The 22,857-nt window shown below is 46.6% G+C and overlaps 1 protein-coding gene and 1 long non-coding RNA gene across 3 annotated transcripts; one reads left to right on the forward strand and one right to left on the reverse strand.

Moving 5' to 3' along the window:
- The first annotated feature begins 78 nt into the window (after window positions 1-78).
- On the forward strand, window positions 79-19,961 carry C32H4orf54 (chromosome 32 C4orf54 homolog). 2 transcript variants are annotated; one of them, XR_005382785.1, is made up of 4 exons: window positions 79-354; window positions 1,219-6,703; window positions 15,253-15,376; window positions 19,613-19,961. XR_005382785.1 is itself a non-coding variant. In XM_038582041.1 (3 exons), the coding sequence occupies exon 2, from the start codon at window positions 1,252-1,254 to the stop codon at window positions 6,664-6,666; it is 5,415 nt and encodes a 1,804-aa protein (XP_038437969.1). In that variant the 5' UTR covers window positions 79-354; window positions 1,219-1,251; the 3' UTR covers window positions 6,667-6,703; window positions 15,253-19,961. The 2 variants fall into 2 exon arrangements, 1 of the variants encoding a protein (XP_038437969.1); XM_038582041.1 differs by having other exon boundaries at window positions 15,253-19,961.
- LOC119867191 lies at window positions 15,004-20,895 on the reverse strand. The gene is made up of 3 exons (XR_005382787.1): window positions 20,603-20,895; window positions 19,839-19,899; window positions 15,004-17,026 (listed from the first exon to the last, which is right to left on the reverse strand). It is a non-coding gene; the product is annotated as an uncharacterized LOC119867191 (long non-coding RNA).
- Between the last annotated feature and the right edge of the window lie 1,962 nt (window positions 20,896-22,857).

Raw genomic sequence — 22,857 nt, forward strand, 5'->3', positions numbered from 1 at the left:
GTTCCCCACAAATGTGGATGTTTAAAATAGTGCTTTATTCAGTCGGCATAAGTGACACATAGACTATGTATAGTGGTGAAACTGGGCCTGGCAGGTGGTGAGGGCCAGATCTCACCAAAACCAAGTGTCGTGGTTCTCCACTGATAGCACCCAAGGACCTGTTCTGAGGGTGGCCAGCACAGAACCCCCATCGTGGGGTGCCTGGCAAGTTCACTTGCGTAACTACTAAATTATCTGAAATGGATGTACCTCGGAGCCAGTGAACTAGGACTTTGGCTTCGTGTCCATGGGGCATGCCAGCGGGTCACATTTCCTCTCTGAACCTCCCTCCAAGCTGCACTGTACTCATGAAGGGTAAGTGTATTCGTTGTTCTTTTGTGCCTTTTGACTCCACGCCCTGCAGGTCTGGAACTCAGCCAGCGAAACCGAATCATGAGGCTGCAGCTCAGGCTATATTTAATTGAAGGTTTATGGTCTTGCCACAGTTTTAGAAGTTTAAGGAACTTTTCTTCTTCTTCTTTTTTTGAGATCGATTGGATACTGTAGGGATTTGAAGTAGTGTTCATTTTGACCCCATGTGCTCCTTTTTAGTGACTCTATGTAAAAGTTTATTTAAAGTGTTACGTCTGAAGTCTTTGAAAATTGCCCCTTCATACTTCCAGTCAATACGGTAAGGATCCTAGAAGGGATTCTATTTTGAGACAGATTACCTTTTATAGAGTGTAACTTTGGAGAAAAGGGGATGGAATATTTTATTCCTCCGAAAAGTTTTATTACCAGATCTCATCTGATTTGAGATGAAGGAAAAAGAAAATGCAGAGATTTTTGAGGCAAGCGTAAAGCCTACCATATGCCCAGGAGAGATTTTGAAATCTTTCTGGATTGTCCTGAATTCGTTTGAAACGCACTGCAGAATTTGGATTTTATTTAAGAACAAGGGGGAGAACCCATTCGATCAGACGTGGCAGTGAATGATGGCAGCGAGTAAAGAAACCTTTCATACCTGCTCGACCTCTCTCTACGAGATTCCGCAGGGCATGTGGTTGATTTGAGTGAGAACCCCCATGCCCCCCTCCACCCTCCACCCTCCACCCTCCACCCTCCACCTTGTCTGTTCAGAGCCTCTTCTCTCTACCCTCAAGTGCGGTTTCAGTATGACTAGGGAATAGACACTAAAAATATTTCTGGAATGACGTGACCCACTCTCGCCCCATCCAGGAAAGGGACGACAGGCTTCACAAGAAACAGCACATGCTTTCCTTTCATTTCTGGAAGTCCCTGGGTCGACCTGCAGATGCTGCTCCTTCCGTGGCCGATGGCATTCAGACTCCTCGCGGCCGCCGACGGTGCCAGGCAGACAACTGCACGGAGCAGCTCAGCCGCGGGAAGCTGGCCACGGTCTCGGCCCGAGCAGCAGCCCCCGGGCCCCCGGCCACCTCTGCCACTGCATCCGGGAGCCTTCCCACCTCCCTCAGGCTCGTCCCGGCCCCGCCACCGCCACCGGGGCTGAAGAGCTGGCAGGTGGTGGCCGCGCGCGCCGCGGTGCCTCCAGCCCTGGGCGCAGTCGGGGCACGTGGGGGCCTGCCTAGGGCCACTCTGCAGCCCCTCGGGCCCGGCCCCGCCGCCTCCCGCTGCCTCTTCCTGTCGCTGCACCTCAGGCGCGGGCCCAGGATGGAAGCCGCCACCCCTGAGCGGGGTCCCCGGGCCCGACTGAGCGAGGGGGGCGGCCGGGTGAGCGCGGCTCGGGACAGCCAGGAGCCGCGGCGGCAGCAGCTGCGGCCACCACCCGGCCGCGGGCCAGCGGCCTCCTCCCAGCCAGAAGCCAAATACGTGGAGATGTGCGCTTCCGCCGCGGCCCGGGGGCACAGTCCCCGCACCCCGAGACCCGCCCCGGAGCACCGCCCCGGGGAGCAGGGCGCCCCGGGGGGTCGCAGGGAGGAAGTCCAGGATGAACCCAGCGGTCAAGAGAGCCGGGCTCCGGCCCCCCCGAAGAAGCCTGCCTCCTCGGAACTCTCCAGATGCCAGCTCCCCGGCACGGCCGGCGGCCGCAACTTCTCCTCGTCCTCCTCCTCCTCCTCTTCCCCAGTGGACAAAGCAGAAGGTGGCCTTTCCAAGACGGATGACACCACCACGTCCACAGGGGGCCTGGCCACCTCGTCTTCGTCTTTAGGCTTTGAGAGTGACAGTGGTGAGAGCGCAGTGAGCTGCCAGCCCAGGGGAGGAGGAGGAGGGGGAGGAGGAGGAGGGGCAGGAAGACGGGGGGGAGGAGGGGGAGATGGCACAGAGTGTAGGGACATTATCGCCAAGTCGCAGGGCAGCAGGGACCCCCCCAGGAATGAGGAGGCTCACTACATCACCACCCACGAGATCCAGCTGAGTGAGGTGGAGCAGGACATGGATTTTGATGTGGGACTGGCCTCCCGCTGGGACTTCGAGGACAACAACGTGATCTACTCATTCGTGGACTACGCTTCCTTTGGTGGCAGCGACGAGACCCCAGGGGACGTCACCACCCCGACGGAGGAGGAGGAGGAGGACGACGACAACAGCTGCTACCTCAGCACCACTCCCAGCACCAATGCCACCCAGACTCCGAGCCCCACCAGCAGTGACCCCGCCCGCCCCGGCGCGGACAGCAGCGGTCGCCACACCAGCAGCACGGAAGTGGGCAGCGGCCCCTCTGACAGTGACCCCACGCCCCCACCCGCTGGGCCTGGCACTGCCAGTCCGAGTGAGCCCTTGCTGGAGCCCCCGGAGGCAGCTTCCCGGGCAGCCGCCGCCACCGCCGCAAGCAGCTGTGGGAGTGCAGCAAGCCAGATCCTCCTATCAATCAAACCGACTTCCCGGGCTATAAATGAGCCTAGCAACGTGCGTGCAAAGCAAAACATTATTTATGCTGCCAAGCATGAAGGCGACATGAGCCTCCGCGTCTCTACAGCTGCTGAACACAATTCAAGTTCACTGAAGCAAGACCCGGCTGCAGCCGTGGCTCAGGACCATGCAAAGAAATTCATCGCTGTCCCTGCTCGCCTGCAAACCCGGTGCGGGGCCATCCGGGCGAAGGAGCTGGTGGACTACTCCAGCGGGGCCTCCAGTGCCGTAAGTGAACTGGACGATGCGGACAAGGAGGTGCGCAACCTGACCTCCCGGGCCTTCCGGAGCCTTGCCTACCCCTACTTTGAGGCCCTGAACATCAGCTCCCGGGAGTCCTCCACACTCTCCGAAGTCGGCTTCGGGCGGTGGTCGACCTTCCTGGACTTGAAATGCGGAGGTGTTGGAGCCCGGGTGGAGCAGAGCCTCCTCCGGAGCAGTGCGGCCTCGGTGGCCGCAGGTCTGAGGAAGGGCGGCGGGGCCAGGACCGCCGCAGACCAGCTCTACATCCAGGCCAAGAAGTCCCAGACCAAAGCCTTGGAGTTCGTGGTCAGCAAAGTCGAGGGGGAGATCAAACACGTGGAGACGCCCCTGTGCTTCCAGAAGCAGGTCCAGACGGGCTCCCGCGTGGTCACCCTCCTCGAGCCCCTGAATTTTCGCAGCGAGAGCAAAGCCAGCTCGGCCACGGGGCCCTGCAGGACCGCCAGAGTCTCCGGCAAGGGCCCCGGCTCGGTGTACACGGACGATGGCTCCGAGGCCTCTGAGAGCAGCAAGCCTGCCTCCCGCGCCGACGGCCCCCAGAAGAAGTCCAAGTTTGCTTCCAGTCTGCTCAAGAATGTCATCTCCAAGAAGATGCAGCGGGAACACGAGTTCAAGATGGAGAGGGGGGAAGTCACGGACACATCCCAGCATAACCTCTCCGGCACCTGCAAGGAGCCGGAGGGCCCGGCGCGGGGGGACAGGCAGCAGCGGGAGCGGGGCCTGCAGAGGCAGAGTTCCCGCCACTCCGAGGCGGGCTCCGAGTACACGGTGGTCAGCGCGTCCGATGCAGGCGCGGAGGGCCCCGCGGCCGAGCCCAAATCGCCCGTGTTCAAAGCCAGCGCTCCGCGGGAGAGCCATGCGGTCTCCTGCCGAAATTTCGCGGACGGACACACCGAAGAAGTCTGTGAGATTAAAAAGAGTGCATCAGAGACGGTCAAAGGCATCTTCCTCCGTAGTCAGAACAGCGCATTCCGGTCCTGGAAGGAGAAGGAGGCCGAGAAGAGGGAAGAGAAAGCCCCCGTCGGGAAGCTGAAGCTTCCCAAAGGGGGCGACTGGAGGGCGGATCTCGGAGAGATCTCTGCCAGCAAGTCCACCATCATGTCGCGCCTCTTCGTCCCCAACATCCAGCAGACCCCCAAGGACAAGCAGCCGGGGAAGCAGGCTACCAAGTACCCCGCTGCCCAAGCCGCCTCCACCGCGGTGATCCGGCCCAAGGCTCCCGAAATCAAGATCCGCCTGGGGAGTGTGCAGCAGCCAAGCTCCGACTTCAACATTGCCAAATTGCTCACGCCCAAGCTGGCCGGTGGCAGCGCCTCTAACCTCTTCAAGACCGTCGAGGACAACAGCAGGGCGCAGCAGCAGAAGCTCTTCCGGGGAGACAACCTGGAAAAAGTGCCCCAGTTCCAGGTGAGAGACGTCAGAGACAAGTCCAAGGCCCAAGGCCCCCTCCACCAGGTGAGAGATGTCAGGAAGCTAATCAAAGGGTCGGGGGACAGCAGCGACAAGGGCAGTGTCACCCCAGAGCAGGGGCTGACCGGGCCCAAACCCAGGCAGCTGGCTGCTGCGGGGGGCGGATCCAGATCCCTTTCCCCCATAGTGATTACGTGCCAGGCGGTGGTGAACCAGAGAGAAGATAGCAAAGATAGCATGGACCGAGAGCCGAGGGAGAACGTGGGCAGAGGTGGCAGCGGCAGGTTCTTGAATTCGTCCTCACCCGAAGGGACAGTCTTGGTTCACAGGGCGTCGGGCAGACTGCCCGTGGCCACCATCGCCCCCAATAAGCCTGAGCAGGGCTCCTACCTGCCTGTGCTCAAGATCGTCTCTAAGGCTTCTGCCCAGAAGACCCCAGAGAAGGCCAAGGAGGAGGAGGTCAAGGAGGAAGGGAAAGCCTCCAAGCCATCTCGGAATGCCCTGGAGAAGCTGACTGCCGCCGTGAGGTCCATGGAAGAGCTGTACAGCTTCAACAGGAATGAGTGGAAGCGCAAAAGTGACCCCTTGCCCATGATGATGGACAGCCATGTCCTGTCGCTCATTGCCAGCGAGGAGAGGGAAGGGGCTTCGGGTGCTGAGGGGGACCCAGACAAGCTGGCCAGACGACTGGGTGAGCCAGAGGAGCGGGGCCCGGGAAACAAGGGCGGTGTGGTGCTGCGCGGGGGCCCCGGGGAACGTCTGCAGCGGAGAAACTCCAACCCGAGCGCGGACAGCGTGTCTGCCCGGGCGGCTGCCTTTGAGAACCTGGCCAGGGAAAGGCCTCGATCCCTCTATATCCCCCCCGTCCACAAGGATGTGGAGAGAACCCAGCCCCTGCAGCCCCTCCCACCACTCCCCAGTAACCGCAGCGTGTTCACAGTGAGTGCCAGCAGCACCCAGAAAACTGGGGGTGTCGCTGGCAAGTTCCCCCAAGGGCCTTCTCCAGAGAGTCCTTCAGCAGCCAAGGGCATCAAATCACAGGGACTCCGGTCCCTCAAGATCTCTCCGGCCACGCGGCCACCTCCCGAGGAGGTGACCAATAGGAAAAACGGCAGCAATTTGGAAAAGAACAATAGTGACTGTGAGAATTACCTGTCCATCCCTCTCAAAGGAAGCTCTGCAGCCGGAGAGCTTCCTGGCAGGCCCGGGGCTGGGAGGGAGGGGCCCCCAGCCTCCTCAGGGGCCACTCTCTGCAGCTTGCCCCCTCTGAGTGCCCGCAGTCAGGTCCCCAGCAGTCCCAAAGGTTCTCAGGTCAGTGGAGCCAGCCGGCCAGCTTGGCGTACCAAACCGGACAACCCCAGGGAGACAGTAGCTGCCCCCGCAGGGCCACAGAGCCCTGAGCATCTGCCCACTGCCATCTACCATCAGCAGCCACTGCCGTTCACCCTGCAGGGAGCTCAGCCCCAGGTCCTCTGCTTCTCCCCACCCAGCATGCCTGCCCCAGCACCGGCAGCCCCAGCCCCCGTCCCTGCAGACCCCTTCCAGCAGCCGCAGCCCCAGCAGACCCAGCGCAAGATGCTCCTGGATGTGACGACCGGCCAGTACTATCTGGTGGACACGCCAGTACAGCCCATGACCCGAAGACTTTTTGACCCTGAGACAGGGCAGTATGTGGACGTGCCCATGACCTCCCAGCAGCAGGCTGTGGCTCCCATGTCCCTCCCTGTGCCTCCCTTGGCCCTGAGTCCTGGGGCCTATGGACCCACCTACATGATCTACCCTGGGTTTCTGCCCACGGTGCTGCCCACCAGTGCCCTGCAGCCCACGCCAATTGCTCACACTCCAGGGGCTGGCGAGCTCTCCTCCATGGCGGCAGAGCCCCCCAGCAAAGAGGCAGCTGCGACATTCACTGAGGCCCCATACTTCATGGCCTCTGGTCAGTCTCCTGCCTCCTCTTCCTCCTCGGCCCCAGCAGCCACATCCCAGCTCGTGGGGGCCAAAGGCTTCGCCCAGCTGCACGGCAAGCCTGTCATCAGCATCACTTCGCAACCCCTGGGGCCAAGGATCATAGCCCCCCCCTCCTTTGACGGCACCACCATGAGCTTTGTGGTAGAACACAGATGATGAGCAGTCACCAGAAAGCAGAATGGAGCAGCTGCTGGTGAGTGAATTTTACTTTGATAATCAGTTTCAAGGGATTAAGAGCAATCCTATTGCTTTGTGTTTGCAGTGGCGGAAGAGACTGTCTGTAGAAAGGGGCATTTTGGAAGAACAGAACAAAACCCCATCCCAATGATTAAGGAGCTAATTTTCTTACCAAGTTTCCTCTTCTTCCCACTCCTCAGCCTTTCCCCCATTGACCTTTTCAAACTGCCTGAGTATTTTTTTCTCACCAGCCAGCAAGTAGGAGGGAAGTGAACCTTGGATTCCTCAGGTTAGCCTTTGGTGAAGGTTGGCAGGGAATGAGCTGAAAACCCGGTCTGGATTTGGTGCAGTGAGCTTCACTCTACTCCTGGCAGCCCCAGTGACAGAAGGCCTGAATATCCCGAGGGATCACTGGGAACACCGTTAATCTAATTCCACCTCACAAGGAGGGAGAATCACGCTGGCATTTTCTTGTTAGGAGGTTTTCTAAAATTTTGTAGAAAGCCTTCTCTCCCTCGGCCACTTCTTCTGTCTTTTGACATTTCTTACACAAAGGGACTATGTTTTTTTAAGTTCTTGTTTTTCTGTTTCTGGATAATTAGAGTACTTTTTCCTAGGGCGAGTTCAATATAGTTTAATATACCTTACACACACACACACATACACACACACTTACACGCACACACACACACACACACTGAAAAGGGGGCGGTCCTCCAGCTGCAATGGCTCCTTGGATGGGCTGCTGAGCAGACCATGTCCACTGTGTTCGGCTGCTGATCCCTGTTTAAGACACTCCTTTTCATATCTGCATTCTCACCCTTTGGAAAATAATCAACCTACACTTGGCCCCTTTGAACGAAATCAAATAAAATAGATTCTTAACACCCTAATTAATCCACATTCACAGACCAGAATCCTTGCTGTAAATACAGTCCATGGAACATGAAAAGAAGTGAGTTTGGCTTGTCTGAACCAGGAAACTTCAGGTCAAATACACAATAAGACAGGGGGGCCTTCAGATAGGATCACAAAGGTGCCCGCAGCGTACGGACAAATTTGCCCTCTCATTTCCCCCCCTGTTCTCTTCAGCTTAGATAGAATATGTTGGCACCATGGACGCTTCTAGGACTTTCACTTTTTGGCAAGATCGTGCTGAACCAAGAAGGGAGATGGAGAGGAAAGAAACCCTTTCTCTGCCTGTATGAAAGGAATAAACCATTTTTCTCTTTTCTGAACTGAAAAGGAACAGAAGAACATCGTTTCTTTGTGCAATGGCAGAGCCTTAAATTAGGGAAGTGGGAGCTTTGAATTAGAAACACAGCCTGCTCTCCTCACCAGCCATGTGTTCTTGGACATGCAAACTCTCTAGCACTCATGACACTCATGTGTCAATAATATCCACTCCTCACAATTTACCTGAATGTCAGATGACATAATAGTATATTGCAAAGTAGAGAACCTTTTTCAATTTCAGGGACTGTTACTATGCACTGTGTTTATTAGACTTCTAGACTTTCGGCCACTGTTCAAAAATCCTTGGGTCTTTCTCTAAAAGTCCAGGTGAGAGCACAAGCCTCATTTTCCTTGCACTCTAGAAATAGATAATTGGAATTCTTCCTTTCTAAGAGATTGCAACAGACAGTGTATGATAATCACAAAGAGGGAGTGTGGGGATTAAAGGCAAATTTATTACATCTTTTATTCAATGTAAAAAATCCAGTATGCATATGGAAGAGGCTCAGAATTAGACACTTAGTTCTGCAGAAAGAAAAGAGTAGCCTCTAAGCAAAAATGTTTTAATCTTCTGGACAGGTGGTATGTTTACCTAAAGCTATTTTGGGGCAGCTAATCCTGTGAGGCCTTTGTGTGAGCCCTGGAGGTGCAGAAGCAAGGGGAAGAGAGGACAGGGCACAGAGGAGGGAGCAACCGGGCACACGCTTGCCTGGTGTCCCTCTAGCAGCTGCGTTTGGCTTTTCTCCCATCTGCTGAGTCTGGAGAGATTAGGCATGGAGTTGTTTCCATCAGACACAGATATAAATCCAAATTTTTAGTGTTCGAGATTTGAACGGTAATTTTTTTTAAGTTTTTCCCTTTTGAAAGTACACTCTTTTATTTTAGTCCACAGCCCTAAAGATAGAAGTGCAGAAGCTGGCTTCTCAAGTGAAGAAGACTAGTTAGGAACTAACAATTAGCATTTTGTATACAGACAAAACTCTAATATCCAAACTCAGATAACTAACTAGAATCCTTCAAAACTTACCTTCCTGAAAGTTCTATGCTGCTTTCCAGAGAAAGTGAGATACATAAAAAAGAAGTGTGCGGTTCTTTGTCCTATATGACAAAAATTGTAAATATTGCACAGATATGTTTTAAAAAATTACACTAAACACACTCATTGATCAATGGATGCTCATATGGATGGTTGGGATGAGAAGTCTTGGAAGCTGGCTTCAGTTCAAGATTTCCTATAAAACCCAAACTGACTTCAAAGATTTTCCTTGAGATAGAGTAGGAGTTTGTGTGCCCTTTTCAACTAAGAAGTCACACCAGTGATTTGATCCAATCACAATATTTCACAGAGAAGAAAACTACGGCTTAGAATGGAATGGCTTTGCCGAGATCCCAGGGAATGAGATAAGCCAGGACCTGCAGAAGGGGCTCTTTGTGCCCCTCACACTGTGCCCTCATAGGTCGGAGGCCTAGAACAAAGGAAGGATGGCAAAGAAACATAATGAGCTTGGTATTGGCAGCCAGGACACCTGGACTCTACTCTGTGCCTCTCCGGACATTTGTATAAAATGAATGTTTGAACAGAACACACTCATTCCCTCATTCATCCAAAGAACATGAATTACCTGTTTACGCTCCACCAGCCACAGTGTACTCTGCCGTGAGGCTGTCAACACCCATGTGACTTGGTATGGTCCCACAGGCCGAGAGCCTGCACTCCAGCTGGAGGACAGACCCGTTCACGCAGAACTGCGAGACCAGGATTCAAGTCCTGTCTTAACCTTTAAGATTCCTTCCAGCTCAAATAATAATTTCATTGTCTATTTTTAGCTACACATTGTAACAGGGAGCTTTGCTTTCTCCCCCTGTGTATATCTGAGCAGAATCAGCTGCCATGATCTCTCTCTGATTATTAGGTTATGAATTTCCCTTTGGTTCTGCTTTCACAGGTGGGTCTTTCTTGCTTCTCGCCTTCCTCTGGTCAATGTGGCAGCATTTCTCACTTTGTCATGTCACAGCCTAGCTAAGAAGATAACTAGCAATATTATTTACTTTATCCTTTCCTAGTAATGATGTCACACATTGTGGTAAATGGAGGAGGCAGTTCACCCAGTGGCCGAGTGGCCAGTGGTCACAAGGGGAGCCTACTCGAGAAACACCACTGTGCCTAGGCACACCAGTTGCAAAACTCCACATATTCTCCTTTTCTGTCACAACTTTTCTATTCTAGGCTTTTGTTGTTTGTTGACTTTTGGTTTGAACGTTACAGAATCTTTGATGCTTTTCCTGATGAGATTATTTTGGGTTCAGTTTTCTATCGTCCGACACACAGAGCTGTTATTTTTCCCTCCCTGACATATTCACGCTCATGCTTTCTCCTGCCTATCCTCTTAGAAAGCCATATTTTTGCTTTAAAACTTCTATTGAGACTTGATCACAAATGCCATTCATGGGGGCATAAAGATAAAAGAAATAGGTAATGAAAATAAAAGAAAACTTTAATTGGCAACCACACTTATGTCACAAAAAGTCATGCAATTGTTTTGTTTCATTGGATGTCTGTTGTTTTTTTTTCCCCTAGAGGACTTGATCCATTTGTCTTTTCATTTCTGAGTGCACTTTACGTGGCTCCTACACTTTGGTCTCTCTTTTCTTCTTGCTTCCACATCCTCCGGCTTCTTTCCACCCCCTCAATGGAGCCACACACAGCAGAAGCTGAAGTGGAGAGAGAGGGGGGTTGGAAACAGGGGCAGCTACTTTTGTAGAGCTCTAAGGAGGCCCTTGAGGGCTCCTCAGATCATCACACCCTGTCCCTTGGGTTAAAATTGCAGGAGGAGGGGCACCTGGGTGGCTCAGTGGTTGAGTGTCTGCCTCTGGCTCAGGTTGTGATCCTGGGGTCCTGGGATCAAGTCCCACACAGGGCTCCCTGCAGAGAGCCTGCTTCTCCCTCAGCCTATGGCTGTGATTCTCAAGAATAAATAAATACAACCTTTAAAAAAAAAATTGGAGGAGGAAATTGGGAATCAGAGAGAGGTTAAGTGATCCTTAAGTGTCACAGTGTCCCTGAGGGCAGAGTTGGGACTAAAAACCAGAATGATCCTAAACTACAATCTCTTCCCCATTGGTTTCTCACCTGCTCTTCCTATCGCCTTCTCTTTTTCTCCCTCAGGCAATTCTTCTTTGGTGGCCCTCCTTCCTGGTGTCTGTCCTACTCACTCATTCCCCACCCCTTTCTTCCCTTACCGTTGGTTTGAGAATTTAATTTTTACCATTTTCTGCATTTTTGGTTTTTGTTTGGTGATTTCATTCCCTTTTAAGGTCTCTCTTTTCCCATTTTCCCATTCGATTTTGGTGGACTTAGTGTGATGCTCCACTTTGCTTCTTCCCCCATCCTCATCTTTTTTTTTTTTTTTTTGTCACCCACTGGTCAGCCTAAAGGACAGGTGCTCCCTCACCTGCACATTCTTTGTACCTTTGTGCAGAGACCTGGTGGCAGGACTTGGGGCTGCAAGTGCCACATTTCATTTGTAGTTCATTCTATAATTACATTCCTGAATCAATTTGCTTATTTCTGTTTTTTTCCCCTAACTCAGTTGTGGCTTCCTCTCTCCATTATTGTCTCTAGCTGCTCTTTTATTTTACTATCTTCCTGATGTCTTTTTCATCTTTCCTTCCTTTTTTTAAAAATGATTTTATTCATTTATTCATGAAAGACACAGAGAGAGAGAGAAAGAGGCAGAGACACAGGCAGAGGGCGAAGCAGGCTCCATGCAGGGAGCCCAACGTGGGACTCAATCCCGGGTCTCCAGGATCACACCCTGGGCTGAAGGCGGCACTAAACTGCTGAGCCACCCGGGCTGCCCCTTTTTCTTGAGACTGTGGCTTCCCTCCAGCTTATTCTTGAGTGCCTTTCTCCATGATTGGATAGCCTTTGTATTTTCTTCTCTACCTTCTACAAACTTAACAATAAATGAAAAATAATAGCTAATGTGTATTCATAATTTATTATATTTCAAGACTTAATACCATGCCATTTGATTCTTAAAGTAAGTAGGTACTGTTTTTCATTCATCTTTGACAAATGGAAAGATCACTTGTCCCAGACAATCAGATCACCTGCAATCCAGGCCCTCAAGCTCTGTGGCCATGCTCTCACAGGAGACCCCTGTACGCATGCTTCTTTTCTTTCTGGCCTCCAAGCCTTGGTTTCCTGTTGCGAATTGTCCCTCTTACCTTACCTAGGCAAAGGGGGAAGAGAATCAGGTGACAAACTAACCCTGAATCTGGCAACATCTAGCATATACTAAGTCTCCATGTGTGTTTTGCTCTTGATTATAAAAGTTAGCTGTCCTTGGTTATTAGAACATCTTATGCCTTGAAGAGAATAAAAGGCAGTTCAGAACTTCTCAGGGTGGCTGTGGCTCTCCATTGGCGGGGGGCGGGGGTGGGAGGGCTGGGGATGGGGTTCATACACTGTAGTTGAAGGACTAAAGGCCAAGTATGTGCACCCTTGCAGTCGGGCAGCCCTGGCTCAAATTCAAATGCTTGTATTACTTTGGACAACCGACGTATCTTCTCTGGGCCTTGGTCTCTTCAACTGTAAAATGGAAATACCTGGTAGGAGTGTTGTGAAGACTGACTTATAAAACCATTACAGGGATGCCTGAGTGACTCAGTGGTTGAGTGTCTGCCTTCAGCTCAGGTTGTGATCCTGGGGTCCTGGGATCGAGTCCCACATCAGGCTCCCCGCAGGGAGCCTGCTTCTCCCTCTGCCTATGTCTCTGCCTTTCTCTGTGTCGTTCATGAATAAATAAATAAAATCTTAAAAAAAAAAAACATTAAAAAAAGACATAACAGCTCATGGCACATAGAGTTCAATCTCCCTTGGAGACTAGAACCTCTTCCTGCATGCCTCAGAACAGGGGCATGAAGGGGCCCCTCCCAGAGCAGAAGAGTGGCCCTTATCTATGCAGATTTCCAGGGCAGCATCAGGGAGTGCTTTATATTTCCCCAAACTGAAGGCAATACCCAGAGCCCTGTGGCCCCTTCAAGCTGGCTTATCTCTTGGGGCAGGCCAGTTGGCCATAGGTCAGGATACTCTAGTACCAAGGCCTTCCAGAATGTCATACAACTCTGGATATAGCTTTCCAGCTGCATGTAGTGATTTTCCTCTCTGTCTGGGCACAGGTCTGTGTGGAGCAAGGGAAAATCTGACCAAGCATCCCTGCTGAACTCTGTCATGTGTTCTGATCCTATAATCATGGGAAGTCATGCAGGCAAACTGCCTGGTGACGTAGTATAGTCATCCCTCTCATCTTTACTGACTTCTTCATGATCCTCTGATAGGCAAAACTGGTGGGTTTTGTTATTTTCTCCTTAATAGGAGTCAGAGCAACTTCATGACTTTCAAAATTTCAAGTCAAATTCCTCTGAAGTTAATGTAAGCAGAACCAGTGTCCTGTGAATGAATGAAAAGGTGATATCCAGTTCATGGATCCCTAAAAATGTTCCCAATAGATTGTATAAATAGATTTCTCCTTCATTTCTCAGACTGTTCTCACTGTCTTATAGTAGGCTTCCCACTGCTCCCCACCACTGTCTGCACCCTCCCCGCCCCCACTACCACCCTGTATCCTTCTCATCTGCTCAGGGCATCTTTGCAAAATCTTGCCTTATAATGGAGTCAGCCTGACTTGTTGTCAGATCCTTGGGTCCCTGAATCTGAAATAACTCTTCTAAGTCTTCTATTTTCTTCTCCTCCCCTTCTAATTCTATTTTCTTTTCCTGTTGATGCTTTATATGTCTTAAGGTTCAAAAACTTAAATTTAGCAAATGAGAAGTCTCCAAACCTACCACAGCCCCTTTCATCTTGAAGGTCATTCCTCAATATAAAATACAAAAGAATAAAACAAACAAACAAACAAAACCATGAGATATATACCTATGAAATCATAATTATTCTTTTTTTTTAAGATTTTATTTATTTATTTGAGAGAAAGAGTGTGCATACCTGAAAGAGAGCATGGTGGGGAGGGGGAGAGGGAGAGGGAGAAGTAGGCTCCCACTGAGCAAGGAGCCCCACATGGGGCTGGAGGCTCAATCCCACTGCCCTGGGATCATGAACTCAACCAAAGGCAGATACTAAATGGACTGAGCCACCCAGGTGTCCCAATAATCATAATTATCCTTACAGACTTTTTTTTCTTACATGTTTAATGCAGGCCAATTTTTAGATGACAGGATTAAAATATCCCTTGCCGAGCTACTCTGATTGCATATAATTGATTAGATAGCTGTTATTTGATACTTCCCAGAGGTTATTTTTCACATGACAGAGTCTTCTTAATCCCTAACAAATTTTACCTGTAGGCCACTCTATTTCTGTCTTCATAATATTGTGTTCAAATATCAACTCCCAAATGTTAAAAAAAAATGTTTTTTTAGGCAAAGTTTTAGTAGATATCCTGTATATATATAGAAAGATTGGCAGAAAGGGCTCATTTTCAGTAGGCTTTTGAATTTGTCAATGCTTGTGATAGAATGGATTTAACTAAGTTAAAGGCTCTAATCAATGTATCTCATTTTAGTCAAAATGCACTGTATGAAATTCTTTGTAACTTAAGTAGTGCTCATTCACTTATAAGAATTCTCAGTATAGAGTTTAGTTCTTCAATGAGATCACTAACTCATGGTAAATTTCAAATATTTCTCTTTAGCTTAAATATCATTTTTGCATGATGTTTTAGGAACATATCTATTACACTTTTATCTCTGCTACGGATGATTTCAATGAACCTAAACATTTAACTCTAAAGTCATTTTTGAGGGGATCCCTGGGTGGCGCAGCGGTTTAGCGCCTGCCTTTGGATAAGGGCGCGATCCTGGAGACCTGAGATCGAGTCCCATGTCGGGCTCCCGGTGCATGGAGCCTGTTTCTCCCTCTGCCTATGTCTCTGCCTCTCTCTCTCTCTCTCTGTGACTATCATAAATTAAAAAAAAAAAAGAAAAAAAAGACAACCAAAAAAAATGTCACATTTTAAAAAAATAAATAAATAAATAAAAAATAAAATCATTTTTGAACAGTTGATTGGATTTAATTCAAGTCTCAAAGAAAGGTTCCACTCTGGGCACTTTCTTGAAGTCAGTATAATGTCTAAGTACGTTTAGAAACACATTTCCCAAACACATTTCGAGATGGGAACTTCCTCATTATCAATGTTGAAATTAGCCAAATAGTCAAATAAAATGTATCTTGACATTTTCCTTGCTTCTTGAAAAGTGAAATTTACTTTTAGAACTAATGATCTTTTCCTTGACTATGTTTGTTTATAGGAGCAAGACAGAAGATGGACTATTCTGTAATCTGAAGGTTGCGTTGTAACAGCACTAAGAATTCAGCTGAAAAACTTCCTCTACATGTGTTATTCTTAGTTTTTGCTTCTTATAAACCAAGTGTGTAAGTTTCTATATTTTCCTGAACAACCCTGTTAAAGACAGTTTGTGTTATTTTAGTGTTACTAAGCTGAGTGAATGGTTGCAGTTTTCCCCTGTAAAGCGGGTTCTTTTTATACTTTAAAACAGAATATAAGCTTTCTCTTCATCTTTCCCTCCTGTCCCTGTGACTAGGCAAGCCATCCCTTAAGGGTTTTCAAAGCTCAATCAAAACATACGGCAGAATGAGGTTGGTTCTGTTGTAAACCACACCGGCAGATCAATAATCTGGATCACAGATCTCCTTGGAGGTTCTCAGAATACGTGAGGATTAGCTTCCAGAGCTGTAACACATGTTCGATTTTAAATATGGTGGGTCTACATTTTGAATTATATACCAGCCAAGCCTGGTCATTCCCTTGGTTCCGTTCTACATGTTTTATTGGGTTTAGCATGATTTCAAATGGGATTGTGAAAGATAGTGGCTTTGACTCTTGGGCTTTGTTTTGATTTTCCCATTTGTACAATGCCGTGACACTATCTGTTGCCTTAAGATAGAATGGCTTGAAATAGCAAAGAGCCAGCGATTGCGTTTAAAGTTAAGTTCTTAGTCTCAGAAAGGTATAACATGCCTATTTTCCTCCAGGAATCTGATCTTTATGATGAGTGGATAGCCTTTTTTTGGTCTTCTTTAGTGATTCCCTTCCTGCATAGTTGCATGCTCCTCTCTCACAGATTGTTTGGAGTTTGAGGAGTGGCCTGTATGGGGCAGTAGAGTGGAATGTAAACTGATTCCGTGGCTCTGATGCTCTCCAGCCCAGCCATACTTGCTCCTTATGGGCTTAAGAGATGTCAAGAATCCAAATCACAGAATGTTTCAGCGACTTTCAATATTGCCTCAGTCGTAACTCAATTCTGAAGGTTATTTTAGTGAGTGTTCACAGTGAATCTTGAAGAGCTGATTGAACAGATAAATATTTAGATTGTCATCATTAATAAGTGTGTTGACATATATCCAACAAACGATACTTTGGAATAGATAGTCCTTACTTTTAAAAGAAAATAACTTGAAGGTTCTCCCAGGCTTTCTTTAAGGAATCTCCTCTTATCTATTGACTTGTTCAAAGATAAGGCATCCTGGTAAATTTTTTTAGATCCTTAATTTAGATTTTGATGATCATTGGTCTTGGTTTCTATTTAAAATTTTTTCTTGAAGCCATAGCATTTTATGCTATTCATAACTGAAGATATGAGTAAAAACCTGAGACTAATTTTTATATGATTTATATAATCTCATTACTTTGTACTTAGGCTTCCTATCTCAGACTCCTTTAGGAAAAATAATTCAATTTCACTTTTAGCATCTTCCTTAAAGGGATCTTGCTCTAAAAAGAAATACTGTTAGGTAGAAGAAAAGGTTTGAGGGAGGAATAGCCAGCCCTGGTCACAATTCAATCAATGCACTGATAAGGGATGAAATGAAGCATAAAATATAAAACAGTCCCTGGCCATAGACACGATGCTCTTGTACCATATTGGGAAAAGCGTAATTCCTTGGCCACAGAGGTCTTCTTACCCAGGTACAGCAGCAGCTCTGCCCTAGAATTGACTTAATTTTTCACCACTGGAGAGCTTCTCTTACAGCACCAGTTGCTCCTCATTATCCAGAGATTGGCTGGGCATGAGGTCATTGAATATTGAAAAAAGAAGGTAAAGTCAATTTCAAAGATCTCAAACCTGTAATACTCAAAGCAGCACCATGAATTCTCAAGTGTTTGAACACATCTGGCAAAACTGATCTAGGATTTGGGTGGAGATAGTACCAGAATCGACAAAGACTATTTTAAAACCATGTGTGACTTTTAGGAAAAGGCTAATCATGCCCATATTGAGTGATCATAATCAGTGATCATATTGAGTAGTCAACTGCTTGCAAGGTCTTTAAAAAGAGAGATATCTCCTTCCCTAGAAAATGTGGTAGAGTTCTTAGCTACCAAGGACCTGGGGACCCCATAAGCTATTTATCACTATTTATCACCAGCAGATCTGAGCCTTAAGTTCTCAAACTTAGGTAAACTAGTACAGAAACTAGGAAAGAAAAGAGAACTTTTCACTTGTTGGTTCCACCAGAGAGGCCACATCCTCTAAGAAGTTATCAAGTACATAGTAAATGTCCAAGGGATTAAAAAAATAACTTTAAAAATAATATTCTATGAATACCAGTGTTTATTGACAATTTTATGGTTCTTTATCTCATCAAACCAAAAAAACCAAACCAATGCTGCTGGCCATTTACTACTTCAAGTGATAGGAACATTTTTAAAGACATGAGGTCAATCTAAATCCTCATTTTCAGTGTTTTATTATTTCTTGAGATTGCCTTGCTATTTGAATGAAGTGGTTATGTCCTTCCTGTTTCAACCAAAGATAGGTGGAATAAAACAAGAATCTATGAAGCCTTCTTATCCATAAAACTATCACCCAACACTGTCCCTTTAGCTACTGAACTACATTTTTATAAAGTTTTATGTACATAAAACTGTTGATAAAGCATGAGGCATTTCCTAAACAGTGCCTCAAGCTGGAATCGAACTAGAATTGTAGAGTCTGGTTTTTGCCATTTCTTTTCAGGGTTACATGTGTGAATCAGTTTTCCAGAGGAACCATGGGGCATTGTCTGTAGAAACCTTGACCCATTTCCTCTTTCTCCGTTGGTTAAATGGTAAGGTTGACATACTCTTTATTTGCATTGTTTCTGAAAAACTGAACACATTTGTAACCAGTATGAAAACTTCAATCTCCCAGAATATATTTTCTTAAAAGCACTCACTGAAATTGCCCTCAGGGTTGAATGAAGCCCAAATATGCAGTTAGTGACTTAATATATGGGCTCTCTGTATGTCTGTATATGTCTTTATACGTTTGCGTGTATGTGGCTCTCTATATACCATTGAGGAAATAAGCTAAACCAAATTACACTTTGACAGCTTTATGACAAATCTCAAATGTTAACACACATTTCAAACTTAGCCTTATAACACTAGGAAATATCTAGTGATATAAATTTCTTAATTTCAGATTTGACTTCATCATTCTTGCCTCTTAAAGAGACTTCATGCATTTTAATTATTTTCATACTTCATAGAAATGAAAGTCTGTGTTTGCTACAAATTGAATGCTCATGCTACCTGAAATAATACTTTGGACTGCAGGACAGTATTGATTCTTAAGTAGATTGACTATAATTTCATAAGTATATATATATGTGCACAAGAAAACGCAGTCAGTAATAGTCTCTGTGTTTAAAAACCATCATGGTATATACATTTTCCTACGTGGTGCTTGAGGAGTTTCATTCTACAGTTTACAAGGTGTCGGTTTGCACCCCAAATTCTCAGGGTATGCTATTTTACCCAAATACTTGAAAGAAAAAGGTGCCCTGTATTTTATCAGTACTGTTGATGGGGAAAAATTTTGTGTAGGCTTGTTTTAGAAAACTACTTATAAAAATCAAATTCATAAACTACGTTAGGCTTTTTCATAATTTCTAAGATATATAGATAGATATGAGATATATTTTCCAGAGACTGTTTCTATATCCTTAACCACTTCTGGGTCCTGAGTAGACCTCACAGGTGCATAAAATCATTAATAAAGCATGAAGCATTTGCTAAACTGTTACCTTGAGCTTGAATCTAATCAGAATTGCAGACTCTGATTCTCTGGAAAGAAAACATATCCATCTGTGGCACGTGTGACTACAAGGCCGAGAGAATGATTCTGAAAATTGAACTCATTTGTATGCCCCATGTCTCAGAAGAGAACTGAACGTTCACAGCAGTGTTTGTAAGCTGTTAACATTCTTGTTTCGTGTTGCAACTAGAGCGTATTATTAGATTTATTCCTATTGAATTCAAAATGGTGCAGAATAACACACACACACACTACACATTTGATTTGATTTTTTTTTAAAGGTTCATAATTGCTTTTTACAAGCTAGTGTTACTGGCAGAGTCCTTGTCGGGGCTCCCTGAAATTACCTATCCTACCCGGATCTGTTTTCTAGCAGGTGGTCCTTTTTCTCCCTCTTTAAGAATGTAGTTTTCTATATTTACGTGTAAGTCATATTATCGTATAGTGAAGACAGTGGTGGTTGAAAAGAATGTGAAGACTGTGGAAGTTATGTCCCAAGCAGAGGAGAGGAAATCGTGTGGTAAATGGAGAAAGACATTGGGTAATGCCGAATTGTACCCCTGACTAGGAAAAAAGCCAGAGGTAAATGGAAGAATGTGAACATTAAAACTGCTCTCAAGACAGAAATCTTGGTGGAAAAGTTCCTACCTGAGGTCTGATTCAATTACAAGACACAGTGAGCTTGGCCAGCGGGACTGTGAAATCAGCTCAGCAGCTCTGAGAATTACGTTATCGATGTATTGCAGATGGAGAAAACCACTTAGACAAGGACTCTGTGAGACTGGCCTACTTACCTTTAACTGCGGCATTCGTAAGTGATTGTGCAATCTTGTGTAATGGTCTTTTATTTTGACTCTTTTGAAAAAAAAAAAAAAGTTTTGTTGTTGTTTTTCCAGTAAAAATAACTGCGAAGAAAACATGCATTGTTTGTCTCTATTTTAACTCAAAAAACAAACTGTGGACATGTTCATTTTCTTCTTTATTCTAATTGAAATCCCTCACTTTACTAAAATCCTCTATCATAATGGTTCATGTCCAGGTTGTATTAATTTCTGATTGCTGCGGTCACCACAAACGTCGTGGCTTACGACAACACAAATTTGTTATCTTTCAGTTCTAGGGATTGAAGGCTGGCCTGGCTCTTTCCCTGTACCAGAGTATTTCCCCTGACAACAAAAGGACTCTAACTGCCTGCATCACTAGGTAGCATTGTGAGGTGCACCTACCAAAGTGTGTGATGCTCCAGTGACACCAAAGAGCAGCCTAGATGAGTATCCCCAAGGGTTCACACGGACTCCTGGGAAAGTAATTGTGCTAATCCCCTTTAAAGCACAAATATGAGAGGTGTACATTTGGGAGATTTAGTGCACGATGAGAATCAATGCTGTAACGTGTCCCTTAAGTCAACCACCAGTCAACTGAAGTCCCTATAATCCTTGAGATCAAAGCCCCAAAAAGATTTGAGCCCACATCCCACAAAGAGAGATACCCAGGATCCCTCACATGTGTCTAGGGGTTAGAGTTATGGGGAGAGAAAGAGTTGAAAACAGATACAAACCTTATATTTCCCCGAGTCATCTCTGGCTTCCAGCTCCTGTTTCCAGTGAATTCTCAAATTGCAGAGTCTCCATTTTGCTTCAAATGTTCATTGTGTTACTCTGTATGGCATAGCTCCACAAACTTTGAGGCAGTACACCCATCAAAACCTGAGTATTCCAGACTCGAAACTATATGTACAGCAGGATTTACGGAGAAGTTTAGGGTGCATGGGATGGAGATCAGCAGGTGCTTCATCACATGGCATCCAGCTGCCTTAGCAGACACCTTAGACTTGAACCCCTGATATCCCTGCTCTAGATCATCTCTGGTATCTCTGGCATCAGGTAATTTCACAGGCTGTTGAGTTCATTTGTGCTTCAGCCACGCCCCGTATTGCCACAACCCTCTCCCTTCCTTCAGCCTTTGCTTCCTCTGTTCCTCAGCTTGCTGGCTTAGAATCCTCCAGTATCCTTATCCTGTTATTTCTTACAGAGAGCCAATTAGCCACCTAATGGAGCCCTGCTAATGCGGTCCCACTATGATATGTGCAGAAGACCTCATCTCATTACCAAGTATGCCCCTTGTTCTAGTTGGGTATTGCTAGGTAACAATCCATCCACAAACAGTGGCTTAAAAGTCATGAACACCTTTTGCTTAGCTCATGCATCTGTCGAGCAGGGCTCAGCATGGAAGGTCTGGGTCTGCTTCACACAACAGCTCAACTAGGGACTGGAGGATCTACTTCCCAGATGGCTTACTCATATGACTGGAAAGCTGATGCTATCAGCTTGGTGTTCAGCTGGGGCCTTGGTTCCTCTTCAGCTGGGCCTCTCCATGGGCTGCTTGGGCTTCCTCAAAACATGGTGGCTGACTTCCAGAAATGAATATGCCAACACACAGTATCAGATGCTTCCAGTTCTCAAGGCCAAAATTTATAAAGTGACATGGCATCACTTTCTCCATACTTTATTTGACAAACACAGAATCCAGATTCAATGGGCTGGAACATAGATCCCACCTTTCTTGACAGAGACATGTTTTAAAGGCAGCATCCTCATTAAAGTGAATTTTTAAACAGATGCTTTCTTTTAAAGAATTCTAAAGTTGGTTCTCAGGTTAGAATAAGCTCAGTTGAAGATTCTAGAAAAAATCTAGAGTGAGGATAGTCTGTACAAAAAGCATGCTTTCTTGTGTGTGTTGGGTAGATGTTGGAGTCTCCTAGGGCAGAAATCACTGTTGCATTTCTAGTGTGGAGGGGATCGATGTCCTTTAGGAATGAATGAATGCCTACTCTATGCCAGGTGCTGTGATTCCTGAAGAGGTTAGGGTTTCAGGAAGCCTTTAAATATGGTGAGAATGCCTGATATGCTGATGAAGCTCTCTATCTAAGCCTTGTCAAAGGCATGGAGAATGAAAGAGGAAACTGGCTAACAGCCACAAAGAAGAGATCCATGTCAACGACCCAGCGTGGGGCAGGCAAGGAGCAGAGGGCTAGGTGTGAAGAAAATCAGGAAAACCAGAGCAGTAGCAGGAGACCAAAAGTGAAGAAAGTGCACAGTTGTGCAGGGGGTATAGCTACACTAGAGGGTAGAGAGAGAAGCAGCCTGGCCAAAGCCCTTCAAGAGGAAGTTTATCCAACAGAAGTGGTGTGACACAGCCAAAACTGATATTTCTTTTTGCCCCTTGAAGTTACAACCTCAATCCACAGATTGTTCCTTGGGTGTATTCCTCTCTGAAGGCTTATGTACTTCAGTGCTACCAGATACAGAATAATAACAGGTTTTATTATACACATATATATATACACATGCAAACACAGCAGAAATACAGTATTGCAGAATAACATTATTGGATTATACATATTATTATAATGTGAGAATTATATAGAGGTAGTATATATCACCTCTAGCCTGAGGTCAGCATTCAAGAAATAATCTACTACAATATGCATCTTCATTGCAGCATTTCTGCTTCTGAAAAATTCAACCTCACCGCTCTACAGGTTGCTTAAAAATTCTCAAACCCTTCACTGGGACATGTACTATTTATAAAAATAAAGCATGTTCTTTGAAGGAAATTTAGAAAATGTTAGAATATTCTAGAAACTGAACAGTTGGGAAAATTTGTAATCACTCAGAGGTACCTGCTACACAAATTGCCCTCTAGAAATAAATACTCGTAAGTATGCTTGGTACTTTGCATGCTATTTTATAGTCTCCTTTTTTGCTTCATAAAATTATAAACCTACCTCCTTATCTTCCCATATTCTTAGAG

This window comes from Canis lupus, chromosome 32 (assembly GCF_011100685.1).
Source record: "Canis lupus familiaris isolate Mischka breed German Shepherd chromosome 32, alternate assembly UU_Cfam_GSD_1.0, whole genome shotgun sequence".
In the NCBI taxonomy this organism is placed as follows: Eukaryota; Metazoa; Chordata; class Mammalia; order Carnivora; family Canidae; genus Canis; species Canis lupus.

Bases quoted from the DNA above. Each gene is read 5' to 3' on its own strand.
- C32H4orf54 (XM_038582041.1), top strand. From the start codon at position 1,252: ATGCTTTCCTTTCATTTCTGGAAGTCCCTGGGTCGACCTGCAGATGCT.